The 17091-nt window shown below is 43.0% G+C and overlaps 1 protein-coding gene and 1 long non-coding RNA gene across 10 annotated transcripts in view; one reads left to right on the top strand and one right to left on the bottom strand.

Moving 5' to 3' along the window:
- Positions 1-15850, bottom strand: part of MAP3K4 (mitogen-activated protein kinase kinase kinase 4) — a 114066-nt gene extending 98216 nt beyond the window's left edge. For 2 of the 9 annotated variants that reach the window (XR_009263474.1, XM_058735842.1), the window contains exon 1: positions 15497-15850. Coding sequence is in view for 7 of the 9 variants with exons in the window: in XM_058735842.1 (XP_058591825.1) it covers positions 15497-15636 (140 nt within the window). In the remaining 2 variants the exon portion in view is untranslated. The remainder of the gene's footprint in view (positions 1-15496) is intronic. The other 7 variants (XM_058735838.1, XM_058735836.1, XR_009263473.1 and 4 more) reach the window with 6 other exon arrangements.
- On the top strand, positions 15555-16656 carry LOC131515153 (uncharacterized). The gene is made up of 2 exons (XR_009263476.1): positions 15555-15670; positions 16370-16656. It is a non-coding gene; the product is annotated as an uncharacterized LOC131515153 (long non-coding RNA).
- Positions 16657-17091: the final 435 nt, after the last annotated feature.

Genomic DNA, 17091 nt, shown 5'->3' with positions numbered 1-17091 from the left:
GCTTAACTGACCGAGCCACCCAGGCACCCCTGAACACAAGTTTTCTGAAGAGCATTTGGCAATATACATCAAAGATCTTTAAAATTATACAAACCTTAAAAGATGGAAGCAACCCAAGTGTTCACGGACAGATGAATGGACAAATGAAATGTGGTATATACATACAAGGGAATATTATTCAGCCTTAAAAAGGAAGTTCTGACATGCTGTGACGCGGATGATGCTTGAGGACGTTATGCTAAGTGAAATAATCTAGTCACAAAAAAGTCAAATGCTGTATGACTGCACTTACATGAGGAACCTGGAAGAGACAAGCAGACAAGACAGTAGAATGGGGGTTCCAGGGACCAGAGGGGTGGGAAGGGGGGGTGGAAGCTGTTATTTAATGAGCAGAGTCTCACTTTTACAAGATGAAAAGAGTTCTAGAGACTTGATGCACAGCAGTGTGAATGAATGGACATAAAGCCCTACTGAACTGCACACTTAAAGACGGTTACTATGGCTGAGGCACCTGGGTGGCTCAGTCAGTTAAGCATCCAACTTTGGCTCAGGTCATGATATCATGGTTCGTGGGTTCAAGCCCCGCTTCAGGCTCTGTGCTGACAGCTCAGAGCCTGGAGCTTGCTTCGGATTCTCTCTCTCTCTCTCTCTCTCTCTCTGCCCCTCCCCTGCTCTCACTCTGTCTCTGTCTCTCAAAAGTAAGTAAAAACATTTTTTTTTAATTTAAAAAGAGATGGTTACTATGGTTAAAAAATAATGAATACATACACTGTGATATATCCACACAACAGAATATTTTCATATTTTACAGCAACAAGAGTAAAAGAACCATGACTACCCAAAACAAACCACACAGGTGAATTTCACAAAACATCGTATTGCGTGAAAGCTGGAAAATATCAACAAGTGTCCAGGTAATGGGGAGAGGCAGAAAAGTGGCTGTGTGGGGGCCAGAGAGGATTTCTAGGAGGCTGCTCACGGTCTACTTCTTCACCCGGGTGATCTCACATCAGAGCACGTGCACTGCTGGATAATTTATCAGGCTACCCATTTCACACATACACAAGTATTTGTATTATATTATACAACAAGAAATACTATTAAAAAACTTAAAAAAAAAAAAAAAACCTGAAGAACTTACCAGGTCCTGCCTAATGGGTCAACTGGCCTCTATTTCATCTCTGTATTATCAAATTCTGCCAACAGCCTGTACCGTTGCCTCCATTATATATAAACTCACTATGTAAAATTCTGTATTTAAAGGATAGCAGACTGTAACTAAAGAATATAAAAGCATATTTTTTGATACAGCAATTACATTTTCAGAATTTTATCCTAATAAAACATCCTGGATACACATAAAGATTGAGCTAAAAAGGGGCGCCTTGGTGGCTCAGTCAGTTAAGTGCCGACTCGATTTCAGCTCAGGTCATGATCTCACGGTTCGTGAGACAGGGCCCCACGTCGGGCTCTGTGCTGACGGCACCGAGCCTGCTTGGGATTCTCTCGCCTCTCTGCCCCACCCCCCTCACATGTGCACACACTCGCTCGCTCGCTCTCGCTCTCAAAATAAATAAACTTTAAAAAAAAAAAAAAGATTGAGCTAAAAAGAATGCCCATAACGTTGTTTATAATAGGAAAAGAAATGGAAACACCCTAAAAGTCCAAGAAAGGACTGGTTAAATTAAGATCACCAACAGCCTCTTGGAATAGAAACATCAGAGAACTGAGTCAGCATCCAGTTTGCTACACAACCAAAGTTCCCACTGGTAGACTGAGATTATTCCAAATTTTCTGTAATAAAAATTAACTACATCCCACTTTCTTTCTACCCCATCCCACTTCCTTTATACTCTTCGTGAATTTATCAGAATCATGTAGAAGCCAGCAGCTTCCTCTGTATATACACCACCACATATATCACATCAAGTTTAAAAACAATGGGAGTCAAGACCTTCCCCTATTTCACTGATTTTAAAACATGCATTTTCCACATCTTAACATTTCTTTTTTTTTTTTAGTAGTACATATACTTTATTTTTTTTTAATATATGAAATTTACTGTCAAATTGGTTTCCATACAACACCCAGTGCTCATCCCAAAAGGTGCCCTCCTCAATACCCATCACCCACCCTGCCCTCCCACATCTTAACACTTCTGATATTACACTGCTTCCTACAATGATATAAAAAACACTGTGCCATAGTTTAATTGCAGTATTTTTTCCCTTGTGATATATAAAATTATAGTGCATCTGACAATCAAGGGCATCTTATATTTGATGAAATACTATTTAGAAGTTCATTTCAGTAAGTTAAATGAACATTAGGCAGCCAAAAATGAAGTCTATCCAAGAGCAAAAGCACGTGAATAAATATGAACCAAAGCAATTTTTTAAAAAGAAAAAGAAAATTTCTTTAGAGTTTTTTTAGAGCCTGTAAAAGTTATGTCCAGATATTCACAATTAAGTAAATTACTTCAGCTTACTTGACGCAAATGAAGATACTCAATGTTATAAATAAAACACGGTGAGCTGGGCACTTACACATAACACTTGTGAAAACTGTTCAGTTTCATCTGAGCTCTGTGCTCCTGGATGAGAGCGATCAGTAAGAAACCCTCCACCCTTTTGTGGTCCAAGAAATGGCTAACCTGAGGGGCCACCATGTCCTTGCCTATTAGAGACCCACCTCTATCTTCCTCTATGATTTCCATGTTTCATAAAACAAGCTTTCTCCCTCCTCTTTGAGACACTCTCCATTAATGAACACTCCCATACTGTAACTGCCTGAACTGTTCTTCATTGTTTAAGAAAGCAAAAGTTTCTCGTGCAGGAAAGGTCCTTTACAATCAATCATGTTACGCCCATGTTCACTTTTTTAAAAAATTTTATTTATTTATTTAGGGGGCGGGGAGAGAGCATCACACAAGCTGGGCAGGGGCAGAGAGAGAGGGAGAGAGAGAATCCCAAGCAGGCCCCACCCAGTGCAGGGCTCAATCTCACAAACCTCGAGATCATGACCTAAGCTGAAACTGAGTCACCCAGGCACCCCCTATGTTTACTTTGAAAATCTTTATTGTTACTTTGGTTAAATATATACTCAAGCATCACTTATTGGTAAGCCATAATCCTATCTTAACCAAAGTGTTCAGAACTCCTGACAACTTTCTATACTTGCCTTCCCAAAATTAAATCCTAAATAGTATATTTTTTTACACCTATAACTGTCTTTGAGATTTCCCACAGGGGCCTTGGAAAATCACAAAGGATTTGTTTTTTCTTCTTGTAAAAGGAGAGGTGCTAGAAATAATAAGATTTATTTGATGTGTCACTATGTTGATGAGTTACGAAATCAGAGGAGATGCTTAGGTTAAATTCGTCTGGGTAAGATGTCATAGTATTTCAAAAATGGCCTGCTGTAGGAGAAGTTCTTACAGAATTATCAATGCCCTCACTGTCCACGACACGCTTAGATCAGAGTGCTGGACCTAGTTTGCTGGATATTAGACAACAGCCATATTCAGGCATAATTCAGGTATGTTTTTTACATTGTTCACTTAGTCCCAAGTTATTTTTTTTAATTTTTTAAATGTTTATTTATGAGAGAAAGACAGAGAGACAGAGCAGTAGTGGGGGAGGGGCAAAGAGAGGTGGAGACACAGAATCTGAAGCAGGCTCTAGGCTCTGACATGGGGCTCGAACTCAGACCATGAGATCATGACCTGAGCCAAAGTTGGACGCTTAACTGACTGAGCCACCCAGGCTCCCCTGTCCCAAGTTCTTTAATTTGAATCTAGGATTACCTGGGCCAGTGGCTCTCAAATGGAAATTCATTATCACTTACCTGTGGAATTTTATAAATACACATAGATGTTTAAGACCTGTTCCAGATTTACAGAATCTCTTTACTTGGTATTCTTGATATAGTCTTGGAATATTCTAACTGTATATTTAGTATATTGTTGGTATATTATTATATCTGGACTATTATATGTTACCTGTGAAGATCTTTTTTCTCTATAAAGATTAAATGTTTTCCGTTTTCATAAATTAGACATAATATCCACTCTTTCTTGACAGGAAAGTTAACCATTATGTTTATAAATATTTTATCTAAAGATTTTTGGTCTGACTTTTATCTTGTTTTGCATGTCACAGAAACAACCAAATTTTCTTATCCATTGCCTCAATCTTATCATGAATCCCCACTAGATCTTATACTTTTGAAACTTAGCAGTGATAAATTAACCAGAGTCATGTCAAGTTTCCCATCACCTACAGATAGGCTTTTGTTACACTCTGCCGTTTCCCAGAAAGCACTTGCAATCGGCTATAGGCCTGAGTGTCTATCTTCAACAAAGAAGGGCTGTCCCAAAGCTTGGGGAAAAGGACTGTGCCAGGTACTTTTGGGTACAGGCTTCTGATGGCATGTTTCAACAGCTCTAAGACCATACCAGTGGACTGAGTCAGGATTTCTGAACTCCAGTAGAGAAGATGGATTCATAAAACTACTAAGTAAACAGCAAGCAGAAGCAGAACTGCCTAGAACTGAACGCACTGATGAAGGATGACTACGGCTTTTGTTTAGAAGACTGTTAGTGAACTACTGTCTCATTGTCCCACTATATAAGAAACCTCTTTTCTCTTAACTATCCATAACTCATAATTTTGTAAACTATGCTTTTGTAACTGAGATTATCCAGTGCATTTTGTCTTTCACATCAGTATGAGTAAAACAACTGAGTACCTTCTAAAAGGAAACGTGGCGACGTCTCAAGAGTCTTAAAACTCTAAATATCTTACGACCTAGTGATCTACGTTAAAGAAATAATCTAAAATACTTAAAAGTTTACATAAAGATTTTTATCAAGTCATTAACAGGAAGTGGAAACATGTATTATAAAACAATTCAAGAATAACTGGGGCGCCTGCGTGGCTCAGTCGGTTAAGCAACCAACTTCGGCTCAGGTCATGATCTCACGGTTTGTGAGTTTAAGCCTGCATGGGGCTCTGTGCTGACAGCTCAGAGCCTGGAGCTGCTTCAGATTCTAGGTCTCCCTCTCTCTCTGCTCCTCCCCTGCTCACACTCTGTCTCTGTCCCTCAAAAATAAGATAAAACATTAAAAAAAAATTATTTTAATGAAAAAAAGAACAATTAAATTATGGCATATACATAAAGAGGAATACTCTGTCATTAAATATGTTTACAACATAAGAGGGTGCTCATGATACGGTAGCTTTTGAAGATAAACTGTATGGAGAAAAAAATGTGTGTGTGTATATGTATATATGTATTTATGTATGTGTGTCACACACACACATAGACACCACACACATAGATAAACCCAGGAAATAAATGCTAAAATGTTAATGGTAACTATATTTAGGTGGTAAGATTATGATGGGTTACTTTCTTCTTTATACTTTTCAGATTTTTCAGACACAATAGATATGCAGCTTTTATAATCAGTGAGATATCTGGCTGATTAAGTTAGTTTTATTAATCAAATTGTATTTGTTTTTCTGAGGAAGCAGCTAGATCGATCTGAAAAATATTACTTTTGAATACAGCATACAGCATTTTAAAAAATGAACAGTACTGGGGGCATCTCAGCGGCTCAGTCAGTTAAGCGTCTGACTCTCGATTTCCGCTCAGGTCTTGATCTCGTGGTCTGTGGGATCGAGCCCCACACTGGGCTCTGTGCTGACAGTGAGGAGCCTGCTTGGGATGCTCTCTCTCCCCCTCTCTGCCCTTCCCCACTTCTCTAAATAAACTTTAAAAAAAAAAAAAAGACTAATATTGACCTAAGTTATAGACATGTCAAGTTAAATAAACAACTAAAAAGAACTTCAAAAAAAAAAAAAAGACTGAGCTGTGCCTACTAACCTAAACAAGTTACTCAATCAGTAGCAAAAAATTTCTGATTCCAAGACCATGGTTTAAGACCCTCTGAAGGACAGTCAGAATCCCAAACACCTTTAGGAATAATACGCTAAATAAATCAAATAAGTGAAGCAAAAGAAAGAATTTTTAAAAATCGGGTCCCCAAATCCTTTTTCTCCCTTCTTTGACTTCTGCAGACATAGAAAAAACAAATGTTTCCTGGGTAATGCAGATGATTGCAGTTATTTTTAAAAGTAGCTAGTCCCTAAGCCATTTGTGATGGCTTTTTAAGAAAATTAATTACAGTGGACTTCCCCTTTTTTCATTTTAAACCAAAAAGGAAGAAAAGAGAACTGTAACCATGATACCTAGTATATACGGAACACTCTATGTAAAAAGGCCATTATTTCATTGAATCTTAACGTAGCAAGTAGGTGCTACTACTCTTCCATTTTTCAAATGAGGAACTGAGTCTGAGGGAGGTTATATAACAACCCAAGAGCAGACAGCTAACAATCAAAGGTAAGAATCAAAGCCTATCTAATACCAAATTCCCACTCTAACCAACATATTCACTGTTGCCTGCGTCCAACAGGTAACAGGGAAACCTACTAACCTTTAGATGCAGTACCAGGAAGTGGAATATAAAAGTCAACAAAACCATGTCCCTGCCTGCACGGGGCTTAACGTTAGGGGAAGGCAAGGCACAATGAGCAAACCTGCTCACAGGTATCTCATTACAAAACGCGACACACGCTGCGGTGGCCAAGTACAAGGGCTATGCGGGCTTGTCACAAAAGGACCTAATTTAACCTAAGGGACAGGAGGAGGGGGCCAAGGAAAGGTTGACTCTGAAGTAAGTAATGCTGAAGAGAAGACCCTGAGCAAGAGGAATAACTAACAGGGTAAAGAGAGGGCAAAAGACAACTCTCCACTCTCCAGGCCGTCTTCTCTTAAAAGTATACTTCACTGGGGCGCCTGGGTGGCTCAGTCGGTTAAGCGGCCGACGTCGGCTCAGGTCATGATCTCACGGTCCGTGAGTTCGAGCCCCGCGTCGGGCTCTGTGCTGACAGCTCAGAGCCCGGAGCCTGTTTCAGATTCTGTGTCTCCCTCTCTCTGACCCTCCCCTGTTCATGCTCTGTCTCTCCCTGTCTCAAAAATAAATAAACGTTAAAAAAAAATTTTTTTTAAGTATGCTTCACTGTACTGAAAACTGCTGTGCGCGCACACACACACACACACACACACACACGCATACACACACGGCAGGGGAAGGGAAAATAGGATTTTCCCCCCACTTAGGGGCCACTCTATTTGAAAAAATGTAAATACAGATCAGTGTTTTAGAGAAAAATATCAAAGGTATTCGTATATTCCAACTTCAATTTTCCTCTAAAATTAATCCTAAATTCTAAACCTCCCTTTACAATTGCTGTGTTTTAAGGATAACCAACCAAGAGAACAGCCCGGAAGGGCCAGGGTAAGATGTGCTCTTACTCCCGACTTGAGGAAATTACACTGTTTTCAAGGAAGAAATATTCAGATCCTAACCTCGCCCACCTTCTTCACCACTATCACTCAGTGGATAAGCGCTGTGTCATTCTCCTGACTTAATCTCAAGGGACAAGGGACAAAGTACAACAGCACCTTTTTTTATTTTTGGTAGAGCCATGTACCAAATGCTTTTGTAACTGAGATTATCCAGTGCATTTTGTCTTTCACATCTTTCACAGACCAAAGTGAGGGTCACAACCCATTTGTGGGTAATAAAATCAATTTAATGCATCATGGTGAACAACTTTTTTAACAGAACAGAATTATCAGAGTGTATCATATAAGGCCAAACGTTACCTGATAAATTTTTATTTCACTTATATAACATACACATACTGTTGTAAAATTTATTTCTTACTGTAGGTCACAGTCACGGCCAGAGTTTCAATATCACTACCCCAGAACAGAAATGACAATCTTACTGTCTGCTTAATCTAGAGACTGAGCACAGAAAAGAACTGCAAGGTAACTAAAAAGGTTTGAGCAGTGGTTCCTCTTTATTCTGTGAACTTAAAGTTTCGTGAGAAAAAAAAAAAAGGTGTGTACAACGAGTTCGGGGGAGCTGGGGAGGTGCATTTTTTCCTGAAAATGAATCTTTCATCACGGCTGTATGCTGTAAACTCTAATCAATCCAGGAAATACAGTATCCCCCAGTTGCCGAGTAACTGGTCACGTGGGTATGAGCGGATGCTGGCCTAGGCAGTCAGGTGGCTGAAGGGCACCTTTAGCTTTGGACCCTAACCGGGGGAGCACAGTGTGACATAAAAGGAAGGGAAGCAAGAGCCTGGAGACCTGGATCCTCAACTGTAGCCTTGGTGAGGCAGTAGCCCCTCTAGGTGTCTTTTCTCATCTCTAAAATGAAGGGCACGGCTCCAAATTCCCTTCCAGCTCCAATTCTTGTAATTCTACAAGCAACGACTGAGAGGTGGGACGAAATAAATAGTAACAGTCCTACCACCCGTAAGACTGGCACTGTAAGTGCTTAATTCCTTATTCGAATAAGAACGAAAGAAAATCAAGTTATAATGACATTTTTAGGTTCCTACATAAAAAGACTTTAGGATTTTTAATGGCACAATAAAAATAATGCATGTATTAAATTTCCTTCCAAAATATTCCCACTGACAGAGTAAAAAGGTTGACAATTTCTATTAATTTTACGTCTCCCAACTAGCTGTCCTCTAAGAAGCCCTATTCAGAACATTCTACAGTTCGGCAGTATCCTCAAATAGCCTGCTCACATGCACAAAAAGCTTCCACTGAAAACATCAAATCTGATCAGCTTTATTTTTTTTTTTTTTCAACGTTTTTTATTTTATTTTTGGGACAGAGAGAGACAGAGCATGAACGGGGGAGGGGCAGAGAGAGAGGGAGACACAGAATCGGAAACAGGCTCCAGGCTCCGGGCCATCAGCCCAGAGCCTGACGCGGGGCTCGAACTCACGGACCGCAAGATCGTGACCTGGCTGAAGTCGGACGCTTAACCGACTGCGCCACCCAGGCGCCCCAAATCTGATCAGCTTTAAAGCTTAGTACCCACTCTTCTCCACAGAAGGCTTATTTCTTCTGAAATTATGCTGAAATCAAATCCACTTACGAAATGCTTTTGACAGAATGCCTAATATCCTCTTAATAGCCTTCCCTGCTACTTTATAAACATTTGGCATCCAAATGATCCCTGAGACTAATACTTCCACTGATGTCTGCAAAATATGTCAAATGAATGTTCTTACAGGTAAGAAACAAATTCTCACTTTGCCTATGCTGTTAGTGAATAAATATCTATGGCAAATCACACTCCATTATATGAGTCTGAGGTCTGAGATACAAGAAAGTACCTACCACACCTACTTTCCAAAGGAATAATGCTCCTTTGAAAACACGGTGGTTTTGCATAGGCCTCTTAGAGAGGGGAAGGCATTTTAACATAATATACGTGACGAAGATATATATTCTAAATAGCTCTATAAATATGGAAACTATCATGAAGCAAACACTGTGTTTTTGTCACTCTCACGTTATTTTTTTTTAATTTCTTTATTAAATTTTTTTCATGTTTATTTATTTTTGAGAGAGAGAGGGACAGAGCATGAGGAGGGCAGGGGCAGAGAGAGAAGGAGACACGGAATCTGAAGCAGGCTCCAGGCTCTGAGCTGTCAGCACAGAGCTCGACGTGAGATCCTGACCTGAGCCGAAGTCGGCCGCTCAACTGACTGAGCCACCCAGGCGCCCCACTGCTCATGTTATTTCTAACCTATAAATTCTGTTACCCAGGATGAGGTAATGAAAGAAAACCATCTTGATATAGTCAGTGCAGTTAGTTCATAGATACTAAAAACACGTTTTAAAAAAGAAAATTTAAGTAATTAAAATAATTAATTTAAATTCTGGCAACCATATTCTCTTTATATAAAATATAGAATCTCCTCAATTCCAATTTTAGTAACAATTCCAAGTAAGGACACGTAAAATTATAAATGTACTAGTTAAGCATTTAGGCTCTATAATTAGCTTTTTATTATAAAATAAGAACATGTAACATGGTAATTACAAAAAACTTAGGAAAAAGTTAGTATGTATCCTTTCAATCCTTTTCCTATGTAGATACATACTTTTTCAAAATGGGATCTATACTGAGCATTAGTTAGGATTAAGAAGCCCAACTCAAACTATTCATAATTTAAGCAAAAATAGAGAATTTATGAACTCACATTTCAAATCAAGAGAAAAATGGGGGTAAACCTAGCATAAAAAGAAATTGACCAAAGAGCCCTTTTGACCCCTCTGCTCTTTCTCTGGGGATTAATGTTACTGCCTGAAAGCAAAGTACTTCTCCATGAGACTGACTATAGCTTCAGGGAGCCAGCCGCAGGCTCAGAACTCCACATTATATACATTTTGGTTATTTTATACACATATGTATAGTTGTTAAAAAGAGCACTGCTCTCCTCCAGCTCCAATTCCAAAGAACCGGCTCGGGTCAAGTGTCCATCCCTACGGCCAGGAACACCGAGGACGATGGCAGGTCCAACCTGAAGCAGGGAGCTAGAGCCAAGAGAGAAAGAGAGGACAATGGGAACAGGGAGGGCAAAGGAAGGACAGACACACTGGCGGAGAAATACGTACCAGCTGTGCAGCCACCTCACGTTCTGGCTGCTATGTTCTGCAAAAAGCTTTCCTACTCTGTTACTGAATGCAGTGATGGGTATGTAAACATCAGAACTACTTGAGAATCTTTTTAAAACCAGGTACTCAGGTCCCACTTATCTATAAAGCCTTTTCTGGAAGGACTTCTATCATGAGCATGTTTCCATGTCACTGAATATTCTTTTTAAAAAAGCGGGGGTTTTAATAGCGGCACTGAATTCTAACATGGTTCTAAATTTTTTCATTTTAATGATTTAAATCCAGAAAAACCACATACCATCATGATCTTTTTTTGAACATAATACTCCCGAGAGTCAAAAAGCATTTTATGAAAGCAGCAACCACTGCCACACCTTTTTCAGAAAGTATGCCCAGGATTCTTTGTGGGGGGTGGCTTCAGGGGGGTGGGTTATGCGGTGGGTGGAGACAGTTAGGTGACCTTGAGACTTACCACTACTAAAAACCTAGCACTGAGGGTTTTTTTAAACAAATGTCTCTAAGGGACAAGGATACAACATACCTCAAAGTATAGCCAGAAAAGCAAAGTCTGTCATAGTCTAATTAAAGTAAGACTGAAGATTATAAACAAACACAGTATAACGCAACTAGCGGAGGGAAGTGAGTGATGAGAAGGGGAAAAAAGCAGCCTGTGCAGAGTCTAGGGAAATGAAAGCTTACGAGTAAGACTCTGTCACACGCCTCTCATACTAGAAGAAGGAGGTACAAGCCAACCTCCCCGGTCTGTTAACATGAGTTGCTAAGATCATTCGACCAATTTCCCTTGTTGATGTCATGTTCGCCAATCCGCTTCCTAATTGTACTCTGGCTTTCTACAGGCAAGAAGAATACAGTGGAGACAAAGCTGAGCAGGGGCTGAAGCACAGGACCTGGAACTTATCCTGCCGAGGGAATGCCAGCTCAAAAAGACCCACAGCAGTCACTGCCCAAACTCCTTTTCTGACATTTCTTCTATTTTCTCTTTAAAGAAACTATTTCCAAAGGTCTACTTTTAGGCAACGTGCAAACGTCTCCAAAAGGAATGGATACCACCGAGTCAAGTAAGAAGGCTGAGACAACAGAATGCTATGAGTAAAGAGATAATCATTGAGGAATGAGGAATTATTAAGTAACAGGAAGTTATTAAAGCAAATGTATCCAGTAAGCAGTCAAATCCTTACATCCCCATTTTTCAGGTAGAGCTCAGAACAAGATTTACAAGACACCGAGAGAAGACACGGGAGGAAGTAGAAGCAACTTCCAACAATATGACCATTAAAGGGAACTACAAAGTCCTTCTTGAAAGACTAGCTGTCCCCACTTCAGAACGCGAGAAAGCTTCTGCCTTCGCTGGAGCCCTTTGTTGCTGCTGCTGCTGCATGGTCACTGCTTCTCTGCCGGAAGCCACCCCCACCAATGGGATCTAACGTTGTAATGGTCTCAAGCCACGCCCATCACTGAGGCGGCCCAGGCAGTCTGCAGCTGCACCAGAAGGCGGATTTCGCTAGGGAGGATAGGTGACCTCCAATGTCAAGACTGAAACACGGAGGCTCAAAGGGGACATTCAAGTTGAGAGAGAGAAGGGACACGAGATTCAAGAACTCTTTTGTAGTGAAACCCATTTTTTTTTTCAAATGAACTTATGGCAACATATTACATAAATAGTAAATAAAGGTACCTTGGCTTAAAAAAGGGCGATTTTAAAGTTCACGTAACATGCACTTTTCAAGGTCAAGAAGTGAGAACAATGAGGCTGTTTTAACATATGTATTTTAAACGAAAAGTTACAGATAGGAGCGGTCTTTTACCAGCCTTAATATCCGAGTTCTGTGTTTTTTTAAGTGCAGATTCAAGAAATCCCAAAAGTAAATTGTTCCAAATTGTTTTCAACGTCTCTCTTTATCATCTCAGGATCTTCCTACAAATGACCCAGAAGCTTGAAAAATTCTAAGACATGTTTACTTCTAAGTTAAATCACGAACAGCCGCCACCCTTCTAATTCCTTATCAGAAGCAAGGGCAAGAACTACCCGGTGCCCGCCTGTAGGCAGTACAACTATTAGCACTGTCACCTCTCAACCTGTTTTGTGTTCCTTGGTGACTGTGTGACCCTCACGTCAGCACGCACCAAGCAGATGTGCAGGGCTGGCACCGGTCACGGCGGTGCGCTGGCCAACATGTGCAGACCTGCGTTCTGCAAAAGACCCGGGCATTAGAACAGCCTTCCTAATCAATGACATGTTAACATAAAGTACACGAACAAAGATGGCCGAAGAGTTTTATTCTGTCTGTCCCCAGACCAGTTACCTTGGCAGCACAAATCACCACGTCATTGGTCTCCAGGATTAAAATGTGGCATCTGTCATTTTGAACACGCATATGGAGCTTCTTTAAAATCGTTACAAACATAAATAAAAGCAGTCCAAATAAATACTTGCAGAATCCTGGAAGCATGTTGTCCTAATGATCTACAGTAAGTCCGTCAGGGGTCAGCTCTGTGTACTGAACAGGTGGTGGTGACAATGATGGTGTATGAAAGACAAAATAACAGCTTTGTCAAATAATCTGTTTTACAGATTTGCTATTGTAAAATTAACTGCAATGTTGCTAAGAAAAATATTTCTAAGATCTTCTTGTTCTGCACACTGCTGCTCACTTCAAGTTGGATGAAGCCCATTTATCCTGACCTATTTTTATTATAACAAAGGCAGAGCAAAACCTGACTGAAAAATCAAGGTTTCTTTTTACAGTTGGCGAAACAGTCCCTTTTCAGCACATTTCCACTTCTCTCTTTACTTTTACCTAAGAAGGTTCACATCTATTTCTTTCCAAAGTACCACTACACAGAATTATAAACTTCTGATCTGCCCATCTGGGTAATAAAATCACGCCTCGGGGCACCTGGGTGGCTTGGTCGTTAAGCGTCCGACTTCGGCTCAGGTCATGATCTCACGGTCCGTGAGTTCGAGCCCCGCGTCAGGCTCTGTGCTGACAGCTCAGAGCCTGGAACCTGTTTCAGATTCTGTGTCTCCCTCTCTCTCTGCCCCTCCCCTGCTCATGCTCTGTCTCTCTCTGTGTCAAAAATAAATAAATGTTAAAAAAATTTTTAAAAATTAAAAAAAAAAATCACGCCTCTTCTTCAGGGTGTTTAAGGTTGTGTAATGTGCAACCAGACCTGAGTTCAACTAGCTGTGAAACCTTAGACAAGACACTTAACCTTTGTGTCTCTGTTTCTTCATTCGTAAAGAGAAATAACAGGCCCTACCTAATAGGGTTGTTGTAAGGATTAAGGAAGCAAAGAAAATGGCACATTTTAAGTAGTTAATGAGTGTTCACTATTCTTCTTCTTCTTCAAGTTTATTTAGTTTTGAGAGAGAAAAAGCAGGAATGCTTGCACAAGCAAGGGAGGGGCAGAGAGAGAGGGAGACTCCCTCTCTCCCAAGCAGGCTCCTTGTTGTCAGTGCAGAGCCCAATGCGGGGCTCAACCTCACAAACCATGAGATCCTGACCTGAGCCGAAATCAAGAGTCTGATGCTTAGTGGACTGAGCCACCCAGGAGCCCCTCGCTATTATTATTCTTAAAGAAAAACTTAAATGAGTCAAAATGCCCAAAGATAACCTACTAACAAATTCATACAATAAGCTTTTTGATAAACTTCTAAAAATGCTAGATGCATTCAAAAGGAACAAAATGAATTCTCATTACACCATGTACTATTATTTACAGAAGCTGCTCCTTAAAAGTTCACAGAAGTATCTCAGAATTTAGGGAAACGAAGAATGACTTTCACAACTTATAAAAATAAAACAAATCTGTTTGGGCTGACCCGGTCGACAAGCAAGAATATGGCGCCTGTGTTCAGTTCTAACTACAGCTACAGAAATTGTTTTAAATGTCTTGAAGCAGGAAAACTAAAGACACTCGCCTTATTCGTGGAACTACAGAGCAAGACAGTAATGCAGGAGGAACTCGGCAGGTATTTTCACTATAAGGGACAGGGGGCAGCAGTTTGCAAGTTTACTCTGGGATGCAAAGGACAGGGGGTAAGAGGACGTTTGAACATACAAACACAGGCAATACAAGAGGTAAATTCTTAGTTACGGTGAGTCTGACTTCCCAATCAGGAAAAAAAAAAAAAAAAGGTGACATGAAACGAATTAACAGAGTCTCTAAGGCACAGAATGCAACAAATGCTTTGGGTACCAAAGTTCCATCTTAGAGCTTCAGGCGGTAGCAAAGTTTTAGAGAAATCAATCCTGGACTTTACGTGCACGCGTGAGCAACAATCTGCACAATGCTACTACTGAAGGCGGTAAAGGGCCCTCAGGAAGGGAAACCAACCAGCCTGTTTGCGGAGACGAAGTGCAGTTTCGCACTGGAGAGACGGCAAGCAAACGAAAGGGGGAGGGGGGTTGCAAAAGGAGGGCAGGAGGAGAACGCAGGGGAACCGCCAGTGCGTGTCTGCTTCACGAGTGTCTACTTCTTCACCCGAATTGAGGCAGAGGAGAGGGAGCATTTTTCGTTTAGCCACGATGGAAGCAATTTCTGCGCGGCCCCCGGTCTGAAGCTGGCGGCGGGGACGAGGTCACAGTTCCCGCAGGACCAGGGGTGCCCCACTACGCTCCCGGCCCCGCCGCGTTCCGGGCGGGCACCGAAGCTGCAGCGAGGGCCGGCGGGCTGGACGCTCGGGCGGCCCCGCGGTCTCGGGCAGGGGTCCCTCGGCAGACTCGGCCGCGGTGCCCTCGGTCCCAGGACTGCACCCCGCCCCTCTGACCCGGGCCGCGGAGCCTGGATGCTGCCCTCACCACCTGGCGGGAAGCGCAGGCCCCCACGCCCCCTTGGCCTCCGACCGAGCTCAGGCCGGGACGCGACCGGCTTTCGGCGCCGGGCCGCTGCGGCAGCCCCCACTCACCTCGCCGCCCGGCAGCGCTCCGGCTCGGGCTCAGGCTCGGGTCCCGGCGGCGGCGGTGGCGGCTCCTCCATGGCGGCGGCGGGGGTGACGGCGAAGGCGGGCGGGGGGACCAGCTCGGCGGCGGCGGCGGCTTCTCTCATCCGTGCACGGGGCCTCGCATGGCCGCGGCGGGCGGTAAGCTGCAGCCTGGCGCGGGGAACCGAAGCCCCGAAGTGCGGGAGTGACTCGGCTCCGCCTCCGCCTCTAGCCCGCCGCAGGAGCCGCTCGCGCCGCGGCCATCTTGGGAACGGCGACCGGCCAGCGCCGGGCTACGGCGGGCGGCGAGGGACAAGCCTCCGAGGGCGGCGGCGGCGGCGGGCGCGGCAGCGGACGGGCGGGGAGCCGGCGAGGGGAGGGGCGCGGGGAACGGCGCCGGGGGCCGGCGGCGTGGGCGACCGAGCGGCGGCCCGGGAGGCACGTCGGGGCCACTTGGCCCGGGGGCCGGGGGCCCGCGACGGCCGCCTGATTTCGCTAGCGGGGTGTGTGCGCTGGGCCGTGCCCGCCCTTGCTCCCGGGGCGGCCGGTGGGGGCTGGCGCGGGGGACCCCGGGAGGGGCCGCGCGGCCCGGATTAGGCGGCGACCGGAGACTTTGATCCACTTTAGCAAATGGATCGCCGCCAAAGGTGATGCCATGCTCAGAAATAGGGCGCAGTGCAACGCAGACGCTCACGACCCACACGCGGGCCTGGGGGCTCCGAGGGTCCCGTGAGTCCGGGGGAGGGTGGGGCGCACTGGTGAACGTGCAGCCTTCCGCCTGCACGTGAAACTCGGGTTTCTGAGACTAAACAAAGTCTCGGGACACGCAGAGCATTAAAGCTACCCTCTTATCAACAGGGCAGAAAAGAACATTGATCTAACCTCGCCTCAGTATCACAAGGTGGTTTTGATCTTCCGGAAACCCGAGCGGGAGTGCTGCTACGGTGTGGAGAAAAGAATTCTACAGATTTCTTCAGAGTTACAGTAATACTCTTGAAATTCCAGTGCATCCTGTGCCCTTGGAGAGGACTTGGGGCTTCACAGTTTTAAGTTGCACATATTTACAAAACTTCCCACAGGGTGAAGTCCAGAGTAAATTCAAAATCAGCATCTTTTAAAATTAAGTATATTTCTGTTCATTCAAACGTGCTGGTTTTTAAAACTTAATTCGGTGGAGCTCGAATATGTAAAACACGCGTTGGATGAATGTTGGTAAGAAAACTGGCTGAGATAGAAAACTTTAAATATGATCATATTTAAAGGCAGTTGTGAAATTATCTATATTTCTCTCAAAGTACCTTCCAGAAATTTCTACGTCAATCTACCGTATCACGGTAGTCTGTACTGACATTCATTTTATTTATTCAACAACATTCATTCAACAAATACCTATCAAATGCATATATGTGCTAGGAACTGTACTAGATAGTGAGGATATAGCAGTGAGCAAAACAGAGCGTATCTTTTCCTGGTCGAGCTAACATCCTAGTTAAGCAAGGCAAAGAGAAAGAAAAAAGAAAAAGAAACAAGCGAGCGTATAGCATCTCAGCCAGTGTGACGGCGGCTATGCAGATGTCAGC

Source organism: Neofelis nebulosa, chromosome 6 (genome assembly GCF_028018385.1).
Source record: "Neofelis nebulosa isolate mNeoNeb1 chromosome 6, mNeoNeb1.pri, whole genome shotgun sequence".
NCBI lineage: Eukaryota > Metazoa > Chordata > Mammalia > Carnivora > Felidae > Neofelis > Neofelis nebulosa.
Note: the sequence above shows the minus strand (reverse complement) of the source record. Positions and strands in the feature narration are given on the sequence as shown.